A 27,737-nucleotide genomic window follows, 5' to 3' on the forward strand; every position below is an offset into this window, starting at 1 on the left:
TCTATTAAAAAATTTTAATCAGTAAATTATGCACAATAATACGTATAATATAATCTCCTACATAACGTTATTATTTTGAAAATTACTGCTTATAATACTTTATTTCTGTAATATATAATACAAAATAAAATATAATATATAAGCTTCATTAGGTTTGCTTTATGCTGTATATAACATAAAATGACATAGAATTTGCAATACGAACAACCAATGAATATAACTTAATTACACAATCTATATATTTTATCTAACATTACGTTTTATCTTGGTATATAAAAGTAGCATCTAACATCCGTTGTACTACATGAAATTCACAGTGAGACTCGGGTAAATATCTTGATATTTTATGAATTAATTCTATGGTATCATTATTGGAACAGTTTGTAAGAATTAATTCTGACATATCCTATAAAAAAATATATACAAATTATATTAGTAATACTCTTTAATTATTTAATATATAATATTAATGTGTGAACTTACTAAACTTTCAAGGTATTTAATTAGTGTTGTACTTATTCGTGAAACTTCTTCTAATAAATCTGGTGATTTTGAAAGATATGCCATCATTCTTTTTCCAGCTATAGGCAATAAATCTGTTGCTAATCTTTCAGTGTCATTCACAGCCGCAGCAACCTAATTGAATATGATTACACATGTAAATTTCTTTTTAAAGATGTGTTTGTAATAACCTACTGCTTTAAATATTAGAGGTGGTAATTTATTGTATTATAATAAAATGTTATCACAGAGAAAAGAATAATCGTGTTATTTTTATTAAACTACCTCTTCTGCTAATCTATCAAATCCATTAATATAAAGTTGACAAACTTGATGAATCCTTAATTCATCACTATTTAATTTCCACATTGAACCCAGTGTTTGACATCTGCTCATCCAGAGTACAGCTTGTGTAGAACTTAATGTTTTCCCATCTACAGTTTCTTGATGAATGAAATCCATAGAAGCTGTAATTACGTGACGTAAAAATTCTAAACGTAAACTATCTTTTCTATCATCATGATTCCAAGTAAACATTATTTTATCTGATATATCTTGAAAAAAATATGGTTGAGTCTGAAAAATAATAGAAACATGATTATTTATTTTTTGATGATTATTAATGATATTAAAAAGAAAATTCTTATATATATTATTCTTACCACTCCTTCAAATAAGTTATTCAGAGGCTTTGATATCTTTAGATTGAAATATGCCATCATGTATAAAACATTAGTTATCTGCAAATGTAGCATAATTAATTCATACCATGCAGGTGTTTGTGATAAAGCTGAAAGTGCAAATGGTTGTGGCCCAGATGATTGACCTTCCCATAATTCTTCTGATTTAAGTAATATATTATTACTTGCTTCCAATAATTCAGCCTATAATATTTAAACCATTTAATAAATAAAAATAAAGTCTTAAAATAATTATATATAAAAAGTTATTATATGCAATCATTATCGAAATTATTAATGAATGTTAACCTTACAAGATAGATCATTATCTTACTTCACTAAATATATCAAAAAATGTAACACAATGTTGCAGGAATGTAACTAATTGCTTGTCAGAAAGTCCAGTTTCTTGTATAGATAATCTCTCCTTTGGCAGTTTACCTAGCTTATTCATGATTTTTCCAGCTGCTTCCATCCTTTTTTTTATATGTAATGTCCACAAAAGACAGCAAACACCTGTTAGTATAATTTCTATCATTTTGACATTCATAAATATATATTCATATTATTATAATTATTTTATATATATGTGTAAAGTTAATAAAATGTTTATAATATAATAGGAAAATCATTTTTTACCATGTTGCATATGTTTCATAGGTATATGACGCAAAACGATTAGAGCTGCATCAAGACCTTCTAATTCTGATACATTTTTATTCCAAGCCATAGCAAATTCCCAACATAAATTTGCAAGAAGCACGCTGCTTGTTAAACTATATGGAAAGTGATGTTTCAACAAAGTCAATTTTTCTAGAAATAATAAAAATGTCACTTGAAGATTAAATTATAACATCAAATCTTACTGCTTGCAAAGTATATCTTGCCTAGCACCCACGCTTGTGCTGTTGTGTTTGTAGTTTGCTCCGTTTGATTTTCTACAGATGAAGAAGGTGCATCCTCTATAGCATCCTCTTGTAAGTTAACAGCAGATACTTCTTTCTCAGGTACTACATTTTCCACAAAATGCAATTGTTCAAATTCTATGTCAGCTGTATCTACCAATTGTGCAGGATGTACACCTGTTGAACTTAACCATTTTGCAACAATTTCAGAAACAGAACCTAAAATCATAGATGAAGCTATATATTCCACAATAATGTTCATTATATTAGAAAAGTGATTAAATCAAAACCTTTTCCATTAGATAAAATCATTCCCAAAGAAATATTTTGTATTTCAAAAGGTAATTTAAAAAAGTCAATTGTTTGATCTCTCAAAGGTTGTTGCCTAAAATATTTTATCATAATAATAGATACTTTTACATAATACTTTTATTTCATGCTTATACTTTATATATATATACATACAAATATATATATATATATATATATATATATATATATATATATATTTGTAATTTTTACCTTACAACTGCATTTAAAACCATAACATCTTCAAGGTTTCCTATAAGTAAAGTAAATTGACATGTATCCTTACTAACATTTTCCCATTCACTTATAGAATTATGTACTTCTTCATGTGCTACAATATTAGTTCCTTTACTACTTATTTCCACTTTTGCTTGTGAATCATTATTACTATCATCAGCATCATTTTTGTTACTATCATAAGTTTCTTCTGTAGTATTATATGCCTTGTCTTTATACTTTTCTAATGTTACAGCAACTGCTCTACATGCCAATGCTGCAGTATAAGCATGTAGAGGATTTAAGGATTCAGTTAAAATAGTACGTACATCTTTCCACCATAAAGAGTTCTCATTACAGTCTACACATATTTCTTCTATACCTATCGAAGTCAAAAAATGTTTATTAAAAAAACTTTGCTTATATTTTTCGTTTTTCATTGAATGCCTTGGAACTCACTATTTAATGAACAAATAACATGCAGTAATCGTGTAAATTGCGTTAGTGTTGATTCTAAATTTCTGTCACCCTCTTTATACATCCAATAAATTAATACAAGCTGCATAAAAACATGTGGCTGAATATTACTATTTGCAGCAGCAATTTTCCATGTTTCAATAGTTTCATGAAAAGACATACACTTTTCAAAAATCAATACAGCTGAAACATACATAGTTATTTATGATAAAACATGAAAAAAGACAATTTATATAAATAGCAACAGATAATTAACTAGTATCTTATTTCAATACTCACAAATTTGATATTTCTTTTCTAATGTAATGTCCTTCTGTAAAACTGTCAGGTTTGACACACTAAAATCAAAACATGCTAAGAAGTTAAAAAATTTTCTTTCATTATCATTAAATTTCACTTTACATCCTGATTTAACATTGTCATGTTCTATATTATATATAGTTTTATGTAATGTTAATATTCTATCAACTTCATGTTCAGAAATTAATAATGTTAAAGCTAGCATTTCAGTATTTGAATTTTCATGATCAGAGGATTCAACTGATTGTACTGTATTGTCAAAATCAGAACTAATAATGAACATATAAAATGTTATTATTTTCTGTAATTGCATAGTTAATTTATATACAATTTTTGCTGCTGGCTCCATGATATTCAAATCTAAAATATAAAAAGTAAATTATGTTTACAAATTCAATTGTTTTTTATATCTTCTATATATAATATTTTAATACTAATACATCCTTCATAAAATGTTTTTACCATATACGTTATATATAGAGTACTATAACAAATTTTAATTATCTTTGTTAAATTAAAAAATGTTCATACCAGATCCATCGAATGTTTTAGCAAAACAATTCGCAGCAGCTAATAATGCATCAGGCAAAATATCCTTAGTATTCATTAACAATTCCAGTGTTTGCAATCTGACTTCATTTGTTTTCATAGCTAAGCACACATTACAAACTTCTGTAATTAATTTTTCTTTATCAAAATCTTCTTCTCTTAGAAAATTTTTCAGTTTACGAAGAAGATATATGTCACACGCTTTTTTAGCATTTTTACTACTAAGAGCAAAGTGAAACGGAACAATTATTTCTTTTAATCCCCCAAGAGGATCCATAAATACACAAGTATGTTGTGCTTCATTCTTGTTTAAGTTTGTAGTTTCATTTATACCTAGCAGGCCATAATTAATGTACAGCAATCTAAAATCAGTATTATAAATACAGTATCAGTATGAATAATTTTAAGAGTAATAATTAATATAGGAAATAAACTTGATTAATTTACCGTCCATTTTTACTGGCAGTAAAAGTTGTAATTTTTGGACCCTGCTGAATTCCCCATATATCTATTACACCCTTTTTTGGGGCATATATAACTAAAAACAATGTGTTGCGAACGTGTGATGCACGTACGCTTTTATTAGTATTCTTATGTATTCCAGAATACTTATCTTCTCCAACTTCAATCCATCCACATTGTGCATCGCGATATCCTTTCCACATTCTTATTGCAACACCTCTCTTATTATCCACTAATATTACTCTACCCATTGCATCTGTTACAGCTGATAACATTTTATTTGGACTACAAACAATGGAATCACCTTCTCTCATTAGATCACTTATGCTGTACCTACAGCTTAACGTTTCAGTAGATTCTTGACTATTATTTTTAGAGATTTCAAGTGATGCAGAAGTTTTTGAATTGCTTCGAAACCAACTATTCATAGAATAAGGTATTGTTTTATGTATACAATATTACATACAATATTATGTATACAATAACTATTGTTTTGTATATACAATATTGAAGAATTATTAAATACTTACGGAACAGCAGTTCCAATAGCATTTACTAATTTACTGGCCATTGCAGCAGCAACGTCAGATAAAACAGGAGCATTGCCTCCTTCTAATGCATAATGAAAACCAATGAACGGTCTTTTACCAGTAGCCATAACCAAATTATGTTGTGGAGCACTAGATCTATATAATGCATTGTATCCACCACATAAGGAAGCAGTCATCAAATGATTAAAACTGCTCACAGATGTTGTACCAATAATTTCAGTATCATTTGTGATATCTTGATTTCTGAATTCCCACTTTTTGTATGATAAGGTAGTAGCTGGAGATATATCATTACATTTAGCTTGCACTGCAATTGAAGTAATATTGATAAAAGAGATTTTATAGATATGATATACATAACACGACAATATATACCTCTAGCTAAATGATTCCTGCATGCTCGTAAAGTTGAAAATAATGGAAAACCCTGCAGTATACATACGATACTTCTATAAATTATATACAATTCTTCCAATGGTTGTTTACTGATTGAATGCCTATGAAAGGAAGATGACTGGCATTTTATTCCAAGAATTGGTTCATTATGTAGTTGTTGTTCCAATAGTAATGCACCTGTCTTGAAAAATAAAAAATAAATTTGAATTAAATTGTTTTGACAGTAATAACATTATTAACTTACTTCTGTATAAAATCTCAAAATGCCATTATTAAATCCTACTGCTATACATGTCCAATCAGGATTGGTACCTGCACTGACTTTACCCAATGATATCAGAGGTAAACATATTATCGAAGTAATCCATTCACTAAACAAATTATTTAATAAATGACTTAATTATTTTTTTTTAAATATAATTTTTTTGTCATATTAAATACTTGCTTTTGATTTTCTGCAATTATTCCATTCCATAAAATTTGAAATTTATTTTTTGATTCACTTGGTTCCTGTGAATCCCATTTTGCTAAAAATATATAATTCGTTTACTTAACAGATATTTTCTTAATTATCTCTTGCTTCTTTATTATTATACTTACAAATCAATATGATCATTTTAGTATTTTGTGCCAGTGCGAGAACATCACCGGCAGATGAAAGAGAGACAAAACAATCTTGCAAAGGTAATTCATGACTTGCAATAAATTCAGCTAAAAGATACAATATTTAATGAATTTTAAAGAAAAGCATCCTCTATTGTTTTTATTTCCATAAAAAATGAATAATAAAGGAACTTACGTCTAACATCAGCATCTCCAGAAAGTATTTCTTTGACTTTATTCACGTCTTTTAAATTGCCAATTGTTTTTATTTGACAGGACATCGGTATACAGTATTATTTATACCTATTGCCACGATATGTTAGAAGTTCGACACTTTTGTATGCGGATAAAGACTACACGGAATGTATAAAAACAATATTATATATGTACGTTATAGTGGAAAGTAACGTATGTAGAAAAGTAAGGGATTTCAATTATTTTCCTATTATCCATAGGTGTGCTAAAATCGCTGCTTTTGTGCAAAATGCACTTACGTTACAACCTTGTATGATACTTTAAAATATCTATTACTAATATTTTAACATTAACACATATTCGAACATTCATAGTAATTTTATTGAGAAGTAAAAAAAATATGAATATACAAAATCTATGTAAGGTCTTTACATAGTTAAAAATGAATGTGATATAAACTTGTTCAAATTAGTTTTATTCTGGAGAACTAGATGGCAATACTTGTTACTTATTATCAAAATTTTCTTTTATGGGTCTTCATATACGATAATTTGCTCGTGATAAGATCTAAGTAATTGACATTATTCAATATAATATATATTCGAAGATTGTTATACAATAAAAATATCGTCGAACTAATCGGCTGCATTTAATTATTCAAGTATCAAATATATTAAAATAAAAAGTAAATATACCATTTGACATGTTGCATAATAAAGTCTGATGACATTTTTTGATATTCCACTGATATCTTTACATAGATGCAGGAATCTTCAAGTCACAGTTAATAATATATATTTAATTTAAATTCTGATTAGTTTAGTAATAAAAACGAATTATCGATAACATAGAATTTTATATAAACATTGTGAGAGGGCACTGATGCTATATCTTTTTCTTTATTCTTAGGTTATATGCTTATCTATTAAGAGACACTTGTTCATGATTCAAGAGAATTAAAATAATTGAAAATAGTATATGACGGATTTCCCGCCAACATGTAGTAGGTTTGTTGAATGCCTATTTATTGTCTGCTTGTTGTGTTCCATTTATATTTTATAATATCTGAGATAGTTCTTTATAATTGTAATAATTGTTTATTCAAGTAAAATATTAACAAAGGAATAATGAGCGAAGCACAAGGTAAATCATCACGTATATATTTATCGATGATATATAAACTCTTTGTTGAGGCTATAATGAATTTAAAACAATGGCAATAATGTACACTTCTGTTTTCATTATTTTATATTTTGTAATTAGAATCCCCTTCCGGTAGAACGAGAAGGCAAAAATCTGGAAAAAGTGCATGTTTATTAGCATTACAAAAATTGAAACAATTAAAGGGTAGTAAGCACAAATATGAGATTGACGAATTAGAAAATGTTTATGAGGAGGTCGATGAGCAGGAATATAGTAAAACTGTTCTAAAACGTCAAAATGATGATTGGATTGTTGATGATGGTAATTAATCTTTTAATATATGATATAAGTACAGAGATAAAATTACATTGTTATATTCTAATAATAGGTGAAAGTGGATATATAGAAGATGGTAGAGAAATCTTTGATGATGACTTAGATGAAACTAGTATTCAGCATGCAATGAAGCATGATAATTCAGGACCTAGAAAGAAGAAAAAGAATATTACTAAAACTAAAAAGAGTATTCAAGATATGATTATGCTAATGCCTTCTAATAAAAAAGTTAGTAATTCTGTCGAAGATGATATTTTAGGAGATTTAATGAGTGAACTTAAAAAAGAAGATACCAAAAAAGTATCTAGTTCAAAAAATGGTAGAGCTACATTTTGTAAAACATATTGTATAAATAATACGTAAGTAATTTATTTTATTTTATATAAGATATAATATAAACAATACTAAAACTAATTTAATATATTATTCTATATAATTTTATATTGTAAATATATATAAAGTATTATGTGTGTCTTTAATATTAGGAGCAATCAGGATGTGGAAAATAAAAAAGAAGTAACAAGTAACAATGATATATGTTTAAGTATGGACATATCTAATGATAGTGATAATGATGAACCAATGTTTGGTACATTAAATAAAATAGATTCTAAGAAAGAATCAATAAGTATCAATAAGACATCAAATAATAATGCACATCCCCAAAGTACAAGTCAAGAAATTATTAATGATGTCAGCGATGAGTCCCAGTCATTATCCATAGATAAATGCAGTAGTGTGAAAGAAGTACCAGCTAGTCAAATAATTGAAGATGGAAGTCTAGACATCAGTGAATATGTTGGTGATGTGAGTTTTAATTTTCTATACAAACAAATGTATACAAGTATTTATCTTAATTTAGATTATTAATTCTGATGTAGTTGTCCGAAGTAGATTTTGAGAATTCAAGTTTAAATGAAAATGAACATTTGAAAGGATCAGTGCCCACAATTTCAAAACCTGAGAATCATACAAAGACTAAATCTCTAACACTCTGCAATGACTCTGATATACTAGAGGAAAATTCTGAAATATTTAATGAAATATGGAATGATGATTTTGGAATGCAAACTACAAATGTTGAAGTTTCTGCAGAGAATGCAGATGTATCTATACCATTTATAAAAAATTCAGCTGGTGAACAAATTTTTCGTTTTTACTGGTGGGATGCATATGAAGATTCTTTTAAGCAGCCAGGCATCGTATACTTGTTTGGTAAAGCTTATGTTCCATCTACTAAAACATACTGTTCTTGCTGTCTTACAATAAAAAATATTCCAAGAAGAATTTATCTATTACCTAGAGAATATGTAAGTAAATATTTTTTTACTTGTTTTAAGAAATATTAAAAATAGGAAGCATTTTAATTGTAAATAACAATTATTACAGAATTAAAAAATAAATTTTGGATAATTTTAGATAAATTTTTATAAATTTTAGATAAAAAATTCTTCTGATTCAGAACCAAGACAAACTAGCATACATGATGTATATAAGGAGTTCAATGAATTTGCTAATAAAGCAGGGATCAAAGAATTCAGATCTGGTCAAGTTTCTAAATATTATGCGTTCGAACAAGAAGATACACCTAAATTTTCTGATTACTTAGAAGTTAGATATTCTACAAATTATCCACTTATAGATTCAGGGTATTCAGGTCCTGCTATAGAAAAAGTTTTTGGAACTACAGTAAAAAGTTTAGAACTTTTACTTATAGAAAGAAATATTAAGGGCCCTTGCTGGTTAGATGTCAAATGTGCAATTCCTACAGGAGTGCAAACAAGTTGGTGTAAATTGAATGTATGTTTCAGTACGAATTATTTCTTTAGCAATGATTTTTTTTATTAATTTAATCTTATAAGTATTTAATAAACAGATAACGTGCATGAAAATGGAAAATATTTCTGTTAGTTCAGAATCTCAAAATTTAGCAATACCTCCAATGATAATAGCAACGTTAAACGTACGTGTATCTGCACATGCAAAATCACAACAAAATGAAGTTGTAATGGTTGGAATTCTTCTTCATCGTAAATATAATATTGACAAGGAACGGCCAAAAGCACCACATTTATTTGAACAAAGTTTTTGCAGTAAGTTGTATGATTACTATGTTATTTAAATACATTTAATCATAGTTAATATAATCTTTTTAATCTTTTTAAATAGTTGTAACTAAGCCACGAGATATCCCATGGCCAAGACAAGCACAAGGAGTACTGTCAAAAATCAAATATACTACAATAATAAGATGTGAAAATGAACATGATTTACTTGAAGAATTGCTTAAGATAATAGCGAATGTAGATCCAGATTTATTCATCGGTTATGATTGTGGATTTCAATTTGATGTTTTGTTACATAGGATTTTTAATCTTAAAGTATCAAATTGGAGTAGAATTGGAAAATTAAAACGTAGTGTACATCCTATTATTAAAGTGAGTATAATTATTATTTGCATTAAAAAAAAAATTATAATACAAATTAGTTGATAAAATAAATCTTTTTTAGGGAAAAATTAATATAGGTCAAGCAATGGGTGGTCGTCCTCTTTGTGATATACAAATTTCAGCAAAAGAATTAAATTTAAAAGTTAGGAGTTATGATTTACAATCTCTTTGCATGGCAGTAAGTGATTTATATTTTTTAGATTATTTATTAAATTATTTAAAATTAAATTAAATGAAAAATAAAGTGTGTACAAATCATATTGTCCTGTTTAGGTTTTAAAACAAAATGAAAATGAGTACAAAGAATTAAAACCTGGAGAAAGTCCTTTATTTTATAATACAATAGAAAAAATGGAAAATCTTATAAAACGTACTTTGATGGAAGCATCATATATTTTGTCCATAACACTTGAATTGGAAATATTACCACTTGCATTGCAAATTACCTCTATAGCTGGTATATAAACTTTGATTTTAAGTATTAATTATAAGATGTAATATTTATATTTTGCGATTTATGCAGGTAATATTTTATCAAGAACATTATCAGCTGGCCGAGCAGAAAGAAATGAATATCTTTTATTACATGCTTTTCATTTAAAAAATTATATAACACCAGATAAACTGCAAGGAAAAATAAAAAAAGATACTGAAGGTGGTAAGTTATGCAATGATAATAAACTAATAAATAAATAGAGCATAGATGTATTTATGCATATGTTTTATTTCTTTATATATTTTTTTATTGTAGATAATCCTCGGAGGAAAAAGGCAGCTTATGCAGGCGGTTTAGTTTTAACTGCACAAAAAGGATTTTATGATACATTGATTTTATTAATGGACTTCAATTCTTTATACCCTAGCATAATACAAGAGTACAATTTATGTTTTACCACAGTACCAGGTGCAGCATATGCTGATTATGAGGTAAAAATTATAAGTTTGTAAATTATATTGTTACTGTTACTGCTGTAAATAAAATAATATGTATATGTATGCGTATATAATTATATAAAATAATTAATATGTATATGTATAATATGTATATGTGCGTGCGCGCGCGTGTGTACACATATATAGTTTCATTTAATATAAATTATATACGTAGGATTTGGAAATACCAGATTCGAGTTTAGAACCAGGTATCATACCTACAGAAATACGTAAACTCGTGGAAAGTAGAGTTGAGATTAAAAAATTAATGAAAGCATCAAATATTTCATCAGAGTTAAAAGCACAATACAATATACGACAAATGGCTTTGAAACTAACAGCAAATTCGATGTATGGATGTTTAGGTGCAACCCATTGCAGATTTTATGCTAAAGGATTAGCTGCTTTAATAACATGTAGGTTTCACAAAAAAAAAACAAAGTTTACTATTATTATATAAAAAATACAAGATAATTATTTATTTGCAGCAAAGGGTAGAGAAATACTGCAAGATACAAAACGTATGGTAGAAAAATTAAATTATGATGTTATTTATGGAGATACTGACTCTATAATGATAAAAACTAATATTCTTGATTATGATGAGGTTTTTTCTATTGGAAAAAAGGTACAACCAACTTTTCATCTTAGCTTAATTTATATTTTTGTAACATGTATTTTATATTTCCTATTTAATTATGAATATCTATGAAACAGATTAAACAAGAGGTAAACAAGTTGTATAAAAAAGTAGAATTAGATATTGACGGTGTATTTCGATATTTATTACTTTTACAAAAAAAGAAATATGCTGCTGTTACTATGACTAAATTACCAAATGGAAAGATACAATTAAATCAAGAACATAAAGGTTTGGATATTGTAAGAAGAGATTGGTGTCAATTAGCTTGTGAAACTGGAAAGTTTGTATATAAAATGAATATTTTCTACTTGTTGTTTTAGTAATTATAGAATTAATAAAGTAGATATAACTTTCTAGGAGAATTTTAAGTCAACTATTTTCCGAGCAATCGAATGATACACGAGTGGAAGAAATATTCAGTATTTTACAAACTGTTTCACAAAGTGTCAGAGAAAATCAAGTACCTTTGTCTTCATTAATTGTTACTAAACAACTTTCCAAAAATCCTCATGAATATTCTGATAGAAAACAAGCACATGTTTCAGTTGCATTGAGATTAAATAAGGAAGGTGGTAGAATGTGGAAAGTTGGTGATACTATATCCTATATTATATGCGAGGTTTTTATTCAGATTTATTTGTTTATAATTATTTGCATATAATTAAAGATTTATATTTAATGTTGTAATATTTCATTTTAGGATGGAACAGATAAATCCGCTACAGAAAGAGCTTATCATATTGATGAATTTAAGAAAAAGGATAATTTAAAAATCGACATTAATTATTATTTGATGAATCAAATACTCCCAGTTGTATTAAGGATTTGTGAACCAATAGAAGGAATAGACGATGTTTTATTAGCCAGGAATTTAGGTACTTGTAACGAAAAAAGATCTTTTAGAGTAATATATATATATTTTTTTTATTATAAATAGGTTTAGAAAACGTTTATAAATCGAAAGCAACAGTTAATGAACAAAACAATCTTAATGCACCAATTTTGATAAATGAAGACAGATTTAAGTATTGCTTTCCTTTAAAATTCAATTGTAAAAATGAAAAATGTAAAACTGAAATTATACTAAATGGTGTTACATCCCTGATTGTAAGTAAAGAAAAAAAGTTGACTTACTAAAAAATTAAGTTCTAATATAATTATTATATTCACAGCCTGAAGGTGATCGTCTATCATTAGGTATGTGTCCTAATCCAGAATGTACAATGCCTCCGTGGAAATATCTTAAGGCTATACAAAATGAATTACAGCTTGCTTTGAGATCTCTAATAGATACTTACTATGAAGATTGGTTAGAATGTGAAAATCCTCTTTGTTCATACAGAACTAGAAAATTACCACTAACTTTTAATGCAAAGTATCCTAAATGTCCTAAGTGTATGGATGCTTTTATGCATAAAGTAGTAAGTACACCATTTATTTTTTTCGTTACTGACTTTAAAAGGATAATATAGATACTAAAAAGCATTTATTTGATTTAGTATTCAGATATGCAACTGTATAATCAAATTTGTTTTTATCATCATATTTTTGACATAAATCAACCTCAATATAAATGTAAGTATTATTCATAATTTATTTAATTTTTGTAATGTGAAGAGTATCATTTATTTAATATTTTTCAATTATTAGCTCTATTAAGCAACTATTCGCGAGAAGTAATATCAGCATATGAGACTTTAAGGGAGACTACTGAAAAATTCTTAAAGTGTAATGCATATTCAATTATAAATTTAGGTGCAATATTTACATGCAAGCATTCAAAATATTCTAAAAGATCCAATAATCTTATTGAAAATAATGTATCTTATGAAGAAACACCTAATTTAGAAAATCTAACTATGGATGAATCAGATGATGAGTTTATAATCAATTTAAGTAACAAAGGTTTATTAATGAATATGGATACTTGAAATAAATGTATCGATGCATTTTTTATTATATATATTATATTTTTTATATCTCGGTAATATTTTGTAATAAAATATTAATGTCAAAAACAATTTTTTATTGTGTAAGTACTTGTTATTTATTAACAAAAAAGTTGTAAAAGTTTATAACCCTCTTAACTAATAAATAAATGTTTCGATACTGCATAAATAAAAGATGCTGAATACAGGAACTTTTTTGTATTTATATAAATGTAATGTGTATTTTGACAAAACGCCAAACATTTTTTTTATGTATAGGATACTAACTTCATTTGGCTATTGTGTCTTATTACTTTGAACGCTGATTGTGAACAGTGGTATTTTGCATCTTCAAATCGTCGCGTATTATTATTACGTAATCATTATTATTATTCCTTTAAAATCAAACAAAGAGTGTACAATGATGTATCACGCGAGAATATACCAGAAGATTTATTTAAGCTCCTTTGTCCACTTGTAGAAAAATTTAAATCGATGTGTTGAACACATGATGAGGATCTCTATGATCGATGATCTGAAAACACTTAAAATTTATGATTTAATAAAACTATGATAAAGTTTTTAAGACTGTTCATAATCTTTTTTCTCCATCTGTGCATCAACATTTCGTGCGTACGAAAATCAGTAATGGGATTATGAGTTTCTATTCTTTTTTCCGTAATAAACTATTATAAAAACAAAGGTAATGAACAGTCTTAATAGAAGAAAATCTTAGAAGAATGCCTTAATAAATTTAAACGATTTGCATCATAGAAATTTAATAAAGTTAGTAAAAAGTTCGTTTTTGTTAAAGTCATAAACAAATAATAACCTCAACTTCGGAATATGAATGTTCCAAAATATTAATTTAAATTTATTTTATATTAGACGTGTGTTTCGTGCTATGAAACGTTTAGTTGGGACATGCAATTTTTAATCTTTTTTTCAAAAATGCTTGAGAATCACGTTTTATGACAAAAATAAAATTAGTTTCTATGTTTCACCACTACAAGTCTCAACAGTAGTCGAAGTAGAGGTTAAGATCACGTGATATAGTCATTCGTTCATTTCTTGAATTTGATTTACAAGTAAAATCTAAGAAGCAGGAAGCAATTTAAACAACATTTACTATTACAAAATCATGTCTTCTTGTAATACAAAGGACATTGCCAAAGAATATAATAATTTTTTGGCATCTTATCAAGAATTAAAATTTTCAAAACTTAATCAAGATCAACACAAAGTTTTAGATATTGAACGACGTTGTCTTGCTGTAAAATATTTAACGGCAAAAAGATCGTGAGTTTATTTTTGCAAGAGTTTTCTTTATTTTCTCATTCCTTAATTTGTCACATTAGTTGAACCTTTATCGAATTATAGAGGCTTTGAGGATGTAGCAACATGTTTGTTCGAAAAAGGCCTAGAAGAATATCAACAACAGATAGAAAAGAGCGGATATTATTGGAATTTAGTTGAAGTGAAAATTGCTGAAAGTGACAATGATCCATTACAATGGAAATCAGGATTAAACGATGTAAAAACAGCAGTTGATTTCGTAAAATGTTTGCCATGTCAAGATGAAAATACTTTATCATGCAAAGAAAGAATGATTAATGATAGTTATATCAAAGATATTGTTGATATGTGGAAGACACAGGACATAAGAAAGAGGAAATGTAATGTACAAACACGGCTAATGTACGAAACAATTCAGACAAATAATGATAAAATTTCTCTTATAAATAAGAATTTCCAGAAAAATGAAATAAATGTTGCCTCATCATCTGCACGATGTTATAATGATAAAAACAGTCGTTTAGAAGTACGTTATAAATTTATTATGTACTAAAATATAGTGTATTTATAATTAATAAAATTATAAACTTTTTTTTTTAGTATAATAAAGAAGAATTTCAGAACTTAGAAAATACAGGTTATTCATTTAAAACTGCTAGAGATGAACTAAGTGCTCAACAAAGTTTAAGGAATAGGCCAGTACAGAAGAAAACATTAGGTGGTAAATCTTCTATTAATTCTAAATTTGTATGTCCTTTCAAACGCGAGAAAGAAAAAGTAATTCATTGCCAAGGCAATACAACAGAAAATGAAAGTAATTTGGCAGAAGTAGAAGATGAGAGGTTGAAAAATATTGATCCAAAAATGATAGAGTTAGTAAAAAATGAAATCATGGATTTAAGAACATCAGTTTCTTGGGACGATATTGCAGGACTTGAATATGCTAAGAAAATTATTAAAGAAGTAATTGTATTTCCTATGTTGAGACCTGATATTTTTACCGGCTTACGTAGGCCACCAAAAGGAATTTTATTATTTGGACCACCTGGTACAGGAAAAACATTGATTGGAAGATGCATTGCAGTACAAAGTAAATCAACATTTTTTTCTATATCAGCAAGCTCTTTGACGTCAAAGTGGATAGGTGAAGGAGAAAAGATGGTTAGAGCATTATTTGCTGTGGCTAGAGTACATCAACCTTCAGTTGTTTTTATAGATGAAATAGATTCTTTGCTTAGTCAAAGATCAGAAACAGAGCATGAGAGTTCAAGAAGACTTAAAACCGAATTTTTAGTACAATTGGATGGTGCAGCAACTTCTGAAGATGATCGCATTTTAATAGTAGGTGCAACAAATAGACCACAAGAATTAGATGAAGCAGCACGTCGTCGTCTTGTTAAAAGACTTTACATTCCTTTGCCAGAATTGGAAGCACGAAAACAAATTGTAAATAATTTGTTAACATCCGTACCAAATAATATCACAGAGCAAGATATTATTGATATTGCTCAACAAGCAGAAGGTTATTCAGGTGCTGATATGACTAATTTATGTAAGGAAGCTAGTATGGGACCTATTAGAAGTATTCCATTTAGTCAACTAGAAAATATACAAACTGAAGAAATTAGATCAGTAACACTTGATGATTTTAAAGAAGCTCTACAAAATGTACGTCCTAGTGTTTCTCAATTAGATTTAGCAGTCTATGTTGATTGGGACCGCACATATGGTTCTGGTTTTCTACAGAATGATAAAGTATGATAGAAAACTTAAAAAGTTTTATACTAATATATGAAAATAATGATCTGATATTTTATAACTAAATTTATGATTTTATTTTGTTTTCATTTTGCTGTATCATAGATTGTAAAAAATTAAAGATAGACAAATAAAACATATTTTTGAATAAAGAAATCAAAATGAACAAAGCTTACAAGTAAAAATATAAGATTCTTCAATTGAGTTAGTGTATTACAATAATTTTTGTATAAAGTAGAAATAATTATAAACGGGTATGAAACAAGAAAGTCTTAATCTGATCTAATAAATAAATAAAAAAATAAGAAACCATTCACGAGTAAGTTTCGACGAAATTTTCTCGTGGTCACTCAATGCTTTTTTACTTAATAATTATAACCAATCACTCGAGCTGATTCGGACCTTTCGTCCTCGATATAACTGAGTGATCGGAAGTACTTAAAAATTAACTTACTACTTAAGAAGTTCTGTGGTGGCTCCAAAACATTCGACCGCGATTTAGGTTGAAATTGAGGGTGGATGATATGTAGCTGGTTGAAAATGAGGTAGGTCGACATCGAAGTTGGTTGAGATCCTCTTGAGTGATGCATTGATTCTAATTCGCGGTAGTTATTTATTAACGAACGGTCACTGAATTTATTTCGCGAAAATCTACTGTTTTTTTATAAATACAGTCTGTGCGACTGTTAAAATAAAATACTTCGCGAACAAACACTGACTCTAATGACTGCATTGCACGCAATCCATGCAAGAACACTTATTGTTTAAATCACGAAATGCGTATGAACAAACACTGCTTCTACTTCGCGATATTTTTATTTTTGCGACACAACACTCGATTATTTCATTCCTATGTGCGTGATTGCAATAAAGTTCTGAAACAGAAAAATAGAAACAAATTAATTTATATCACAGTTATAATAAGAAATTCTATTAAATTATTCAAGAAATATGTGATATAGAAATATACTTGCTTAAACTCTTGATTATTACTTGCAGAAAGGACATCCTATGAGAATTTTCACGTTCACTCGTCGGAGTACAAAGAAAAACTGATTCAGTAATTGTTAAAGTCAATCAATGGTTCGATTTTGTTGATGTTACATGTAACTAAATACCTCGAGATTAAAATTTTTAAGTATTGAAATTTTTAATGAAATTATCTTAAGTTTCTCTCGTGTTACGATCTTTGTAATATTAAACGAATGTCCTATTGTTTAAATATTAGTTTTTTGTATTCCGTGAACATTAAAAACTGTTTAAATCATTATAAAATTATCGAAAGTATTAATTTCTAAGCTTTCGCGTTCGGGAAGAGAGAGCTGCGATGCTCATCCGTCGGCGTACAAAAGGAAACTAACTCAATAAAGGTCGAAGTTAATAAAAGTCGTATATGTTTATATTACACAAGGTCAATAATCCCGAGACGAAAATTTCAAAGTATTAAAATTTTTAATTAAAATTATAGGAAGTTCTTCTCGTGTTATGATCTTCGTAATATTAAAAGAATATACTATTGTTTAAATATTAGTTTTTTGTATTCCACGTACATTAAAAACTGTTTAAATAATTGTAAAATTATCGAAAATTTAAAATGTATCAAAGTATTTGCTCGATAGTGCTTGCTTTGTATCTTAAGATACAAGTTCAAACAATATTGATTGCCCAGGTTTCATCACTTCGAGGTAATTGCATACGAAGATCCAATTGTTAATAAAAATGTAATAAATTTTATCATAATACGTAATAATTCTAAAATGAAATAATAGCTGCAGGAGTAAATTCGATGACGAATAACCTAAAAAGTATACGAATTCCTATATCATTATATAAAATAATAAAATTTCTATAATATTAAAATAATCGTGATAAAATTAGAATAAAAATGTTCCGTAATAAAATACGTAATTAAAACGAAAGTAATCAGTGCTTTCGTAGATCTGTACACGTCCAAATACTATGTAGGAATAAAGATCTCTTCTCTGACCTTTAGAGAGTTCGACGCTCGACTGTTTTGTTTTGATCTCAGTCGGAAAATTTCTTGGAAATATATACATACAGCAGACTAATGCGATCTCCGTACCGTATATACCTATTTCTTTCTATTATGCTTTACTTTCTATTATGCCTTTGTTATGAAAATGAGATAAACTTACGTATACGTATCGAAGAGCATAAAAAACTGGTATATTCAATGCACTGTATCGTAACTCGTGAAATTCTTGGAAATCTGAAAAATATAAGATCACATTACTATACAGAATAAGTTAAATGGTGCGTATACATGTGTGTGTGTGTGTGTGACAGACAGAGACAGAGAGAGAGAGAGAGAGAGAGAGAGTGTGCGCATATATATGATCGTACATGAAAATCGAATATAATACAAAATATCAATCAATCATAATTATTAATGCAAGATTATTAATCACAGAATCATTAAAAAGCGAGAAAAATATCAATATCGCGACAATAAAAAAGAAAAATCGAAGAAAATGTACGATGTAATAGCTCCCCGACCGATCTACGAGAGGCCTATTTTATCTTCGCGAATAACTTTTGAACGCGATGATATCTCCACTTATAAATGCGGCCTCTTACAAATCGTGTAATTAGCTATCGATTGATATGTTCGAAAAGGGTATATGCTAGAAAAGAATATTTTAATTACCTGTAATTATGCGGAGCGACGAAGCACCGTGTGCACTTGTCACTGTGTCCAAGATGGCGAAGAGACCATACGCAAGGAAGGGAAGTGGATCCTGTAATTCGATTACATCATCACAGCTATTATACGAGTCAAATCAAATATTATTTTTTTCATTTAAAAAAAATAAAAAATATAATATAAGTGAATAAATAATACCATATGGATGACAAATGTAATTAATTCGAATTTTAAACGTAAACAATAATTTTCTAATGAAACAATTATATTTTTTAAAGATATAGTAACGTTAAATAGACACACACTTGTATCACTAGGTACCTAGATTATCCCTATGCTTTATATATTACGCGCGAAATAATGACCAATTGTTAAATCAAAATAATTCAATGATTTATGTATTTCACAGATGTGTGTGTGTGTGTGTGTGTGTGTGTGTGTATACATATACACAATATATATATATATATATATATATATATTGTATATATTTGAAAAAATAATGCTTTTTCGAATTGTATATTTGAAGAACAATCGAATAATTACGTCATTTATGATCGAAGTAATGTATTATTAATCGATAATGATTGTATATAATCGAGAATGCTCGACTATCGAAAAGAAAGGAACGAAGAAGAAACGATAAATATGTATATAAGTATATAGAAAAGTACTACATTGAAACGTATATAGGCATCGAGAATTAAAAAACGACCACAAAAATTACGCATTATATTTGGACAGATTAACCTATATAATTCCACAAACTGGTCTGGCTTATTAACCTATATTATTTGATATGAAGGACCTATATTCGAAGCAAAAGCAGACAAAAATCTCGAATATTTTTGCACACAGACAGTGCACACATGCAAAAAAAACGTCGAGCTCGGCACAATGCACAGACACATCGTAATAATCGTATCTCTACATATGCACCTATATACGTATATTATACACGCGTAAATCGTTCGAAACTTCTCTCCGAGCTTTCGATCACATTATATAGATTCGCAGGTTATGTTTTTTCATTTCTCACAATTATTGAGGAAATACGTAAAGAAAGAAATTTACTAACCGTAGTAAGCGTTGATCTTTCGAAAAACGAACACCTTCTCGACTCTGGATCATTAAAAACGGTGCATTAACACTGATTCTAATTCGAAGCATTGCTGTTCTATTACGTGAAATTCTTGAATATCTGAAAATTGTGAGATTTCATATTAATACAGAATAAGATTAAAAGTATGCATGTGTGTAAAAGAAAGGAGAAATTAGGAAAGTGTATGTGTATATAGTGTGTACAATATTCCTATATGACACATGTGAGTGTGTGTGTATTTGAGTATATACGAAAATCGAATATAGTATCACAAAATATCTATCAAAAGTACGAATTTTTCTAAAAAATTATGAATGTAATGTATCACTTTACACAGGACAGTAATGTTCACAGATTGGAGACAATGTTCTTCATTATTATGCTCCACTACATGTATTTGTGCAAATGTGTGCAGCATCTGCGTGACACAAACGAGAAAGAATATTTTTGTTTGCATATTTTGTGATTAAATACAGATATTTTTGCAAAAAATGATATTGGTCGATGTGCTAATGCTTTTTAGAATTTACATAGAAGAAAGAAGAAACCTACGAAGTAGTTTATCTGGGAATTTAAGCGAGAAGTACGCTACATGTCAGTGTCGGGAATTTTAGATACCTTAACAGAAAATAATAATAGAAAATAATAAAGATTAATAACAATTTTCAATGATTTTTTGCAATTAAATATTATATTCTGTACTATTTTTCAATGAAATGTTAAGAAAAATTAATAAATGTATTGGTGAGTAATATTTCTAAGGTGATGTAGTTTCCATACGCGCGCGAATCGTTTAACTATGTTCACGGTGTAGATGATACTATTACTGTTTCAGTACTTATCAACGAAATACGTATTCATATCGCTCTCGTTAATTATTGATAATTAGTAGATTTTTTCTGATTACTATATACCAATCGATAGCTAAATACGCGATTTTTAAGAAGCCGCGTTCGCAAATCGGGAAAGTATGCCGTTTAAAAGATATTTGCGAAAATAAAATCGACCGCGTTGGTCCTCGGGAAGTTATTGCATCTATTTTTTTTTAATTTTCCTGTTTGATTTTCATAATATCGGTACTTCTCTCGCTTTTTAACAATGCTGTGTTCAATAATTTTGCGATTATAATTATGATCGATAGATATTTTGTGATATTGAATGAGAATCAAGTGAAGTGTTAGTGCATCGTTCTTCGTAACCTAGAATCAAGAGGATGTTCGTGGTTTGAAGGATCATCGACTACTACTGATAAGTCAACTTCTTCTGTATATGTTTCCTGAGTCATTGTGAAGGATGAGAAAACATAATCCATGATTCTATATATGCGATCGATTGCTCGGAGAGAAGTTTCGAAGGATTATGCGTATTAATATTCGTATATACGTGCATATGTAGAGATACGATTATTACGATGTGTCTATATGTTGCGCCGAGTTCGACGTTTTTCTGCATGTGTGCACTGTCTGTGTGCAAAAGTATCTAAGTTTTTTTTGTCTTCTTTTGCTTCGAATATAGGTACTTCATATCAAATAATATAGGTTAGTAAGCCAGACCAGTTTGTGGAATTATATAGGTTAATCTGTCCAAATACAATGCGTAATTTTCGTGGTCGCTTTTTAATTATCGTCGCCTATATACGATTCAATGTATTATTTTTCTATATACTTATTTACATATTTATCGTTTCTTCTTCGTTCCTTTCTTTTCGATAGTCGAGCATTCTCGATTATATACAATCATTATCGATTAATAATACATTACTTCGATCATAAATGACGTAACTATTCGATACTTGTTCTTCGAAATAACAATTCGAAGAAGTATTATTTTTTCAAATATATACAATATATATACATATGTATGTATGTATGTATATATTTCTATATATGTGTGTGTGTGAAATACGTAAATCATTGAATTATTTTGATTTAACAATTGGTCATTATTTCGCGCGTAATATGTAAAGCATAGGGATAATCTAGGTATCTAGTGGTACAAGTGCGCGTCTATTCAACGTTTCTATATCTTTAAGAAATATAATTGTTTCATTAGAAAATTACTGTCTACGTTTAAAATTCGAATTAATTACATTTGTCATCCATATCGTATCATTTACGTACTTATATTATATTTTTTATTATTTTTAAATGAAAAAAATAATATTTGATTTGACTAGTACCTGTGATGACGTAATCAAATTATAGGGTCTACTTTCTTTCCTTGCTAGTTGTCTCGTAGTCGTCTTGGACGTAGTGACAAGTGTACACGGTGTTTCGTCGCTCCGCACAATTACAGGTAATTAGTAATTTTTTTCTATCGTACACCCTTTTCTTATATATCAATCGATAGCCAAACGCGCGTTTTTCATGAGGCCGCGTTCACAAGTCTGGGCATCATCGCGTTAAAAAGATATTCGCGAAAATAAAATCAGCCTTTCGCGTCGCACTTTTTTTCAATTTTCCTGTTTTATTTTCACAATATTTATACTTCTCCCACTTTTTAATGATGCTATGATCAATAATTTTGCATTAATAGTCATGATCGATTGATATTTTGTATTAAATTCGATCTTCATGTACGATCATATCACTCACACATACACACGTACACAGAGGTATTTTCAGGTTAAATACATTTTCTATTCTACGTATATTCACCATTATATGCGCATATTTTAAAATTAAAAATCTGTTTTTATATAGATATACTAAGCTCCATAACGAAGAGAGAAAGATAGCATTCAAATAATAGCGTTGAGTTCCCCACCAATTGCCAAATAATTCTTGGAAATGAGTCTCCGGCAAGCAACAAAAGAAAAAGCAATCTCACGAGATCATATTCTATTATTGGTATATCTATACATATGTATATTTGTATACGCTATACTGTACGGAATACTTGGGAAGTATCGACAATAACACGTAAACAATGGAAGGACAACCAAGAGTACGACCTTCCTAGGTCATCTGTACTCAGTTCTTGATTGTCTCAGCAGCCGTCCAGACGTGTTCAGACTTGCTCCTGCTTTGTTAATATCGGTTCGTCTAATTTCTCATTTTCATTATATATAATATTTTATAAGTTTGATTTAATCATTTACGATTCATTAATCTTATTTTATATCATATTAGAATTCAATATATACACTATATGTTGAATATCCAACTCACATTTTCACATATGTGGATAGATTTATGTATATAAATTGACTTAATCGTTTTCTATATTAATAATCTTTTTGAATTTTGTCGTATTTCATTAATCTTGAAAACAATCCATAAGAATTATCATGTAATTTCTATTACTCTTTCTTCTATACGTACAATATATAGAAGTAATTTTTAAGAAAATTTAAGACGCGTCACGTATATGCATATATAAATTATATGTAATCTGCAGATACACTCATATGTTTATTCATATACGTATACAATTTTATTCTATATTAATAATAATTTGAATATTTTCAGGTTATTATTCATCATATTGGCCAATATAATATTCATCAATTTGTCTGGACGTCTACACCTTTGATAGCACTCTCATATACTTCCTCCTGTTCTTCTTATATAAGTATACGCAGTAAGTTTATGGTTTAGATATTTTTATTTCATTTCTATTAATATAAAAAATTCGATATTAATTCTAATGAACCATCTACTGTACTATACGACTTCGTGTCTTGTATAGTAGTCCTGTTATAAGTTTCTATGCTCTATTATATCCAGAACTTTTATTATATAATATTTTATATTTTTTTGAAGAAATTTATATATGGATCTCCATACGCAGCTACCTCCTTGTGGTGGGATCCGGAAATCGGTATTGCGAACGTTCGTATATTTTATATTATACAACGTACGCACTACCGGGCCAAAGGCTGACGTTCGGTGTATTAGGAAATAATTTTGATTAAATATTAATTTATTAAAAATTTGTTGAAACACATTTGTTGAAATAATTTTGATTAAATATTAATTTATTAAACATTTGTTCAATTTTACATTGAATTTAAAGAATATTAAGAAACACCGAGAATAATGAAAATATAATTAAAGTATAATAAAAGTTAAATTAAAATAGAATAAAATTTCAAGATGCGTTTAATCGTTTAATTAATATCATAAATATTATAATTTCAATTTTACTGCTCCTTGTCTAGTTTTACTTTAATGCTATATCTATTCTGATTTATAGGTATCCACGCCATTAGTATACTTCTGTGAACGTATCTCTATCGCGATTATATCTGTTTTTAAACGGTAGATACAACGCGATATTGATCGTTTGCTTTTATATATTCATTTATTTTAATATAGCTTATAAGTTTTGCAGTTACATCTTTTAAATAGTACTTTTTTTTTTATTATTATAGCATACAAAAGATGTAATATAAGTTCATAATTTTAGATCATATAATTTGAATATGATATATGATATATGATTTTTATTATGTAATATTTAATTTAATATTATTTTAATATTTACTTTAATATTCAATATATAGTATATAATTTTTAATATGATATCAATTGTAGATGTAAACGCCACAGCTTGCTTTAACAATTTTTATTCAACAGGTCTTCAGTTGTAGATCGCGCGCAATGCGATCTTAGAGTCAGTGCTTGTACGAAGTAGTTTGATTGTTTTGCAGCCGAATAGGTTGCTTTAAAAATAAAATAAAGTAAAATCGCGAATTAGAGTCAGTGTTGTTCGCCGTTTAGAATTTCTCGGTCGCATTAGTAAATCAAAAAACAAGAATTCATGTCATATTCTTGTTAAAATCATATGTTCGCCGCGTTGTTAGAATCATTAACACACTTTCGGCCTATTCGGGAGAAGAGGATTGCGTTGCGATAAATATTGTAATGGTCGAAAGTGTGAACTTAAAAATTCATCCTCTTCATCTTTACCGACGATCGTAAAGCTTCGTCTGGATAAAATTACACGTAAGTATCTTTCTTTATTTTAACCATTACTTCTCATTCATCTATAAGTTCATAGTTTCTTTTTTTTACTATTTCCATTCATTGAAGATATTCTTTTTAATATGAAATATATAATTGATCATTTTTGTGCCTTATTAATTACAGATCAATCAACGATTCAACGATTCATCGTATCAACGATTCAACGATTCAACGATTCAACGATTCAACGATAATTTCAACCAACTTCACGACATCATTCGACCTCCTACGAGGGGGACGAGTGTTTTGGAGCCATCGCAGAACTTCTTAAGTAGTGAGTGAAAAATTTAAAGTTCCTCTGGTGCCCATCATGCCGAGGATGAAAGGTCCTTATCGGCACGGGTTACTGGTTGTATTCGCAGACGTCCCATGTCCGAAACGAGCAAAAGTGTCCGTGATTAAGATCTTTGATTTTATTCACGAGTGGTCCCTATATGTTTAGTTAGATATTTTCTTGTGCATATTTTATTATTATTATTATATATATATATAGATCAGGCCAGGGTCTTCTTGTTTCAAAGTCATTTAATTCACAGTGCTGTTTATTAGCACTTTTTTCTCTTTTCGTTTTTGCTCGCGATATTAGTAATGAAATCGGGCATTCATTTACCCGATTTCGGTATAAAGCATATAACGTGGTTTACGTTACATGCATTGCTTCGTACTTAGTCCATTTAATCGCGATTTACTTCGATATTTTGAAATATCGATTTATCAACAAATGAGCAAGAAGACAAACCCCTTCCGCGACGGATAGATTCTGGAAGTTAAGTGGTGGATTATAATCCCGTTCTTTTATTAGAACAGCCATTTAATGAAAGGAGTCGTCCGAGGTTTTTTATTAGAATTATATATTTTTTAATAATGAAATTTCATAACTGCATAATGCGTATGCATATATATTAGCTATGTGCATATTTCATCCCTCCATGTCAACGACTGCCTACCGCGGGTCGCTCAAAGGCCCTTAAGCGGTGCATACAGGTGGGGTTGCAAAACTATTTTTGCCACTTATTATTTTTTTACCACTTTTAGTGGTAAAACCCATATGTGGTGGTCACACTCATATGTGGTGACCGCCTACCATCATCCATCCTTGCTTGAGCTCTTGCTAATAAGACGTGCAAAGAGACTCTAGAGTCACAGTCCGCTTAAATTTTTTATATATATATTTTTATATATTTTTTTATATATTTTTTTATATATATTATAAATTAATCATTTTTTAGCTCAGGATTTTCAGCACTAATATACTAATACCCCTTTCTCCCCCCATGCTTTCTGCGTTCTCATCCATGCGTTTAACCTAGGTGTTACTCGTTTGGGTGAGAAACAGTCAGTGTGGATTTAGTTTTAAGTTTCCTTTTCAGCGGCTGTCATTGTGCTGGTGATTGCACGGTGTACCTTGCACTTGTATGTGCGTTTTAGGAAGTGCATTGTACATCGTTTCGCGATAACTTTTAAATAGATATCTGATATATCTAACATATAATTATATTAATATCGGTTTGCATAATAGTTACCACATTTTTGTGGAAAATTTTAAATACTCGTATATATTACTAGTATTTATATATATACTAGTATGTACTAGTATTTTTGCTTTAGTGATATATGCAATAATCATTAGCCTTGGCAGTCGATTTCAGCAACTGGTACGTACTCCCATATAATATATTAGAAAAAATACGCGGTTGAACTAGGGTGTCGGAGGTGCCCCGGGGCATGCTCTCTAGTGTAGGCTTTTGCACCCTGGTGGAGTGTGAGAGAACCGTGGAGTGTATGTGTTGGTGTGAATGTTTGCACTTTTTAAATATAGGTCATAGGCAGGCAGGTAGCATACTTTTCTGAGTGAATGTGTCAATTAATTTTAAGTAGGTAGGGACCGGGTAAGGATGCGATTCCCACTCTGGAGTGGGAAGTCCTTTCTCCGGGGATTTGTGAAGTTTCAGCAAATTTTACGATCTTTCAGCATGGCTGAACTTTATCTTTTTGTATTTTTTTTTTTAATTTTTTTTTCTTACATTTTTTGCTGACACTTTGCATCGCGCGATATATCAGTATCAAACAGTTCGAAAAACTTTGCACCCAATGAGAACATCAGATACATCCCATATCTTTTGAACTTAGCAAAGGATTTTGAATTAGTTCGATACTTAGTTTTAAATTAATTCTTGCACTTCGCGATTCTTAAAATATTGATTATCTATATATTTCTTATTTAGAAATAGAATATACCTACATATGTAAAATGGAAATATTACAATTCTTGTGATCTTGACATTTTACCGAAACTATATTCATCTTTTAAGTGCAACGAGTTAATATTAGTTTGTAATAGGTTCATCGACTAGAATGAATATTATATC

The 27,737-nt window shown here is 28.7% G+C and overlaps 3 protein-coding genes and 2 long non-coding RNA genes across 10 annotated transcripts; 2 read left to right on the top strand and 3 right to left on the bottom strand.

Annotated features, from left to right (window-relative positions):
• Nucleotides 1–33: 33 nt before the first annotated feature.
• On the bottom strand, nucleotides 34–6,544 carry LOC127063731 (rab3 GTPase-activating protein non-catalytic subunit). Of its 4 annotated transcripts, none has more exons than XM_050993826.1 (19): nucleotides 6,146–6,542; nucleotides 5,947–6,057; nucleotides 5,792–5,873; nucleotides 5,591–5,717; nucleotides 5,326–5,527; nucleotides 4,930–5,227; nucleotides 4,385–4,819; nucleotides 3,920–4,299; nucleotides 3,368–3,748; nucleotides 3,071–3,271; nucleotides 2,609–2,993; nucleotides 2,377–2,471; nucleotides 2,069–2,305; nucleotides 1,821–1,994; nucleotides 1,516–1,697; nucleotides 1,164–1,385; nucleotides 787–1,077; nucleotides 484–636; nucleotides 34–406 (listed from the first exon to the last, which is right to left on the bottom strand). In XM_050993826.1, the coding sequence occupies exons 1-19, from the start codon at nucleotides 6,228–6,230 to the stop codon at nucleotides 254–256; spliced, it is 4,194 nt and encodes a 1,397-aa protein (XP_050849783.1). In that variant the 5' UTR covers nucleotides 6,231–6,542; the 3' UTR covers nucleotides 34–253. The 4 variants fall into 4 exon arrangements, with proteins under 4 accessions (XP_050849783.1, XP_050849782.1, XP_050849784.1 ...); XM_050993825.1 differs by having other exon boundaries at nucleotides 36–406; nucleotides 4,930–5,257; XM_050993827.1 differs by lacking the exons at nucleotides 5,792–5,873; nucleotides 5,947–6,057; nucleotides 6,146–6,542 and having other exon boundaries at nucleotides 38–406; nucleotides 4,930–5,257; nucleotides 5,326–5,523.
• Nucleotides 6,545–6,691: 147 nt separating this feature from the next.
• Nucleotides 6,692–13,589, top strand: LOC127063636 (DNA polymerase alpha catalytic subunit). 3 transcript variants are annotated; one of them, XM_050993618.1, is made up of 22 exons: nucleotides 6,692–6,829; nucleotides 7,054–7,287; nucleotides 7,408–7,608; nucleotides 7,676–7,982; nucleotides 8,109–8,430; nucleotides 8,505–8,933; nucleotides 9,064–9,423; nucleotides 9,500–9,716; nucleotides 9,793–10,061; nucleotides 10,135–10,251; nucleotides 10,347–10,530; nucleotides 10,597–10,731; nucleotides 10,825–11,000; nucleotides 11,182–11,422; nucleotides 11,495–11,634; nucleotides 11,724–11,929; nucleotides 12,007–12,268; nucleotides 12,350–12,524; nucleotides 12,587–12,756; nucleotides 12,822–13,070; nucleotides 13,149–13,224; nucleotides 13,300–13,589. In XM_050993618.1, exons 2-22 carry the CDS (start codon nucleotides 7,272–7,274, stop codon nucleotides 13,578–13,580), a joined length of 4,533 nt encoding a protein of 1,510 aa, XP_050849575.1. In that variant the 5' UTR covers nucleotides 6,692–6,829; nucleotides 7,054–7,271; the 3' UTR covers nucleotides 13,581–13,589. The 3 variants fall into 3 exon arrangements, 2 of the variants coding, with proteins under 2 accessions (XP_050849575.1, XP_050849576.1); XM_050993619.1 differs by having other exon boundaries at nucleotides 6,712–7,287; nucleotides 10,597–10,728; XR_007781435.1 differs by lacking the exon at nucleotides 13,300–13,589 and having other exon boundaries at nucleotides 6,713–7,287; nucleotides 12,822–12,846; nucleotides 12,918–13,070.
• Nucleotides 13,590–13,659: 70 nt separating this feature from the next.
• Nucleotides 13,660–14,557, bottom strand: LOC127063639 (uncharacterized). The gene is made up of 2 exons (XR_007781436.1): nucleotides 14,410–14,557; nucleotides 13,660–14,121 (listed from the first exon to the last, which is right to left on the bottom strand). It is a non-coding gene; the product is annotated as an uncharacterized LOC127063639 (long non-coding RNA).
• A 153-nt stretch (nucleotides 14,558–14,710) lies between these two features.
• Nucleotides 14,711–16,818, top strand: LOC127063638 (fidgetin-like protein 1). Its single transcript, XM_050993620.1, has 3 exons — nucleotides 14,711–14,876; nucleotides 14,958–15,399; nucleotides 15,474–16,818. Exons 1-3 carry the CDS (start codon nucleotides 14,719–14,721, stop codon nucleotides 16,632–16,634), a joined length of 1,761 nt encoding a protein of 586 aa, XP_050849577.1. The 5' UTR covers nucleotides 14,711–14,718; the 3' UTR covers nucleotides 16,635–16,818.
• Nucleotides 16,819–16,841: 23 nt separating this feature from the next.
• LOC127063640 (uncharacterized) lies at nucleotides 16,842–19,453 on the bottom strand. Its single transcript, XR_007781437.1, has 3 exons — nucleotides 19,300–19,453; nucleotides 18,788–18,861; nucleotides 16,842–17,506 (listed from the first exon to the last, which is right to left on the bottom strand). It is a non-coding gene; the product is annotated as an uncharacterized LOC127063640 (long non-coding RNA).
• Between the last annotated feature and the right edge of the window lie 8,284 nt (nucleotides 19,454–27,737).

The sequence above is a fragment of the Vespula vulgaris genome, chromosome 5 (assembly GCF_905475345.1).
Source record: "Vespula vulgaris chromosome 5, iyVesVulg1.1, whole genome shotgun sequence".
In the NCBI taxonomy this organism is placed as follows: Eukaryota; Metazoa; Arthropoda; class Insecta; order Hymenoptera; family Vespidae; genus Vespula; species Vespula vulgaris.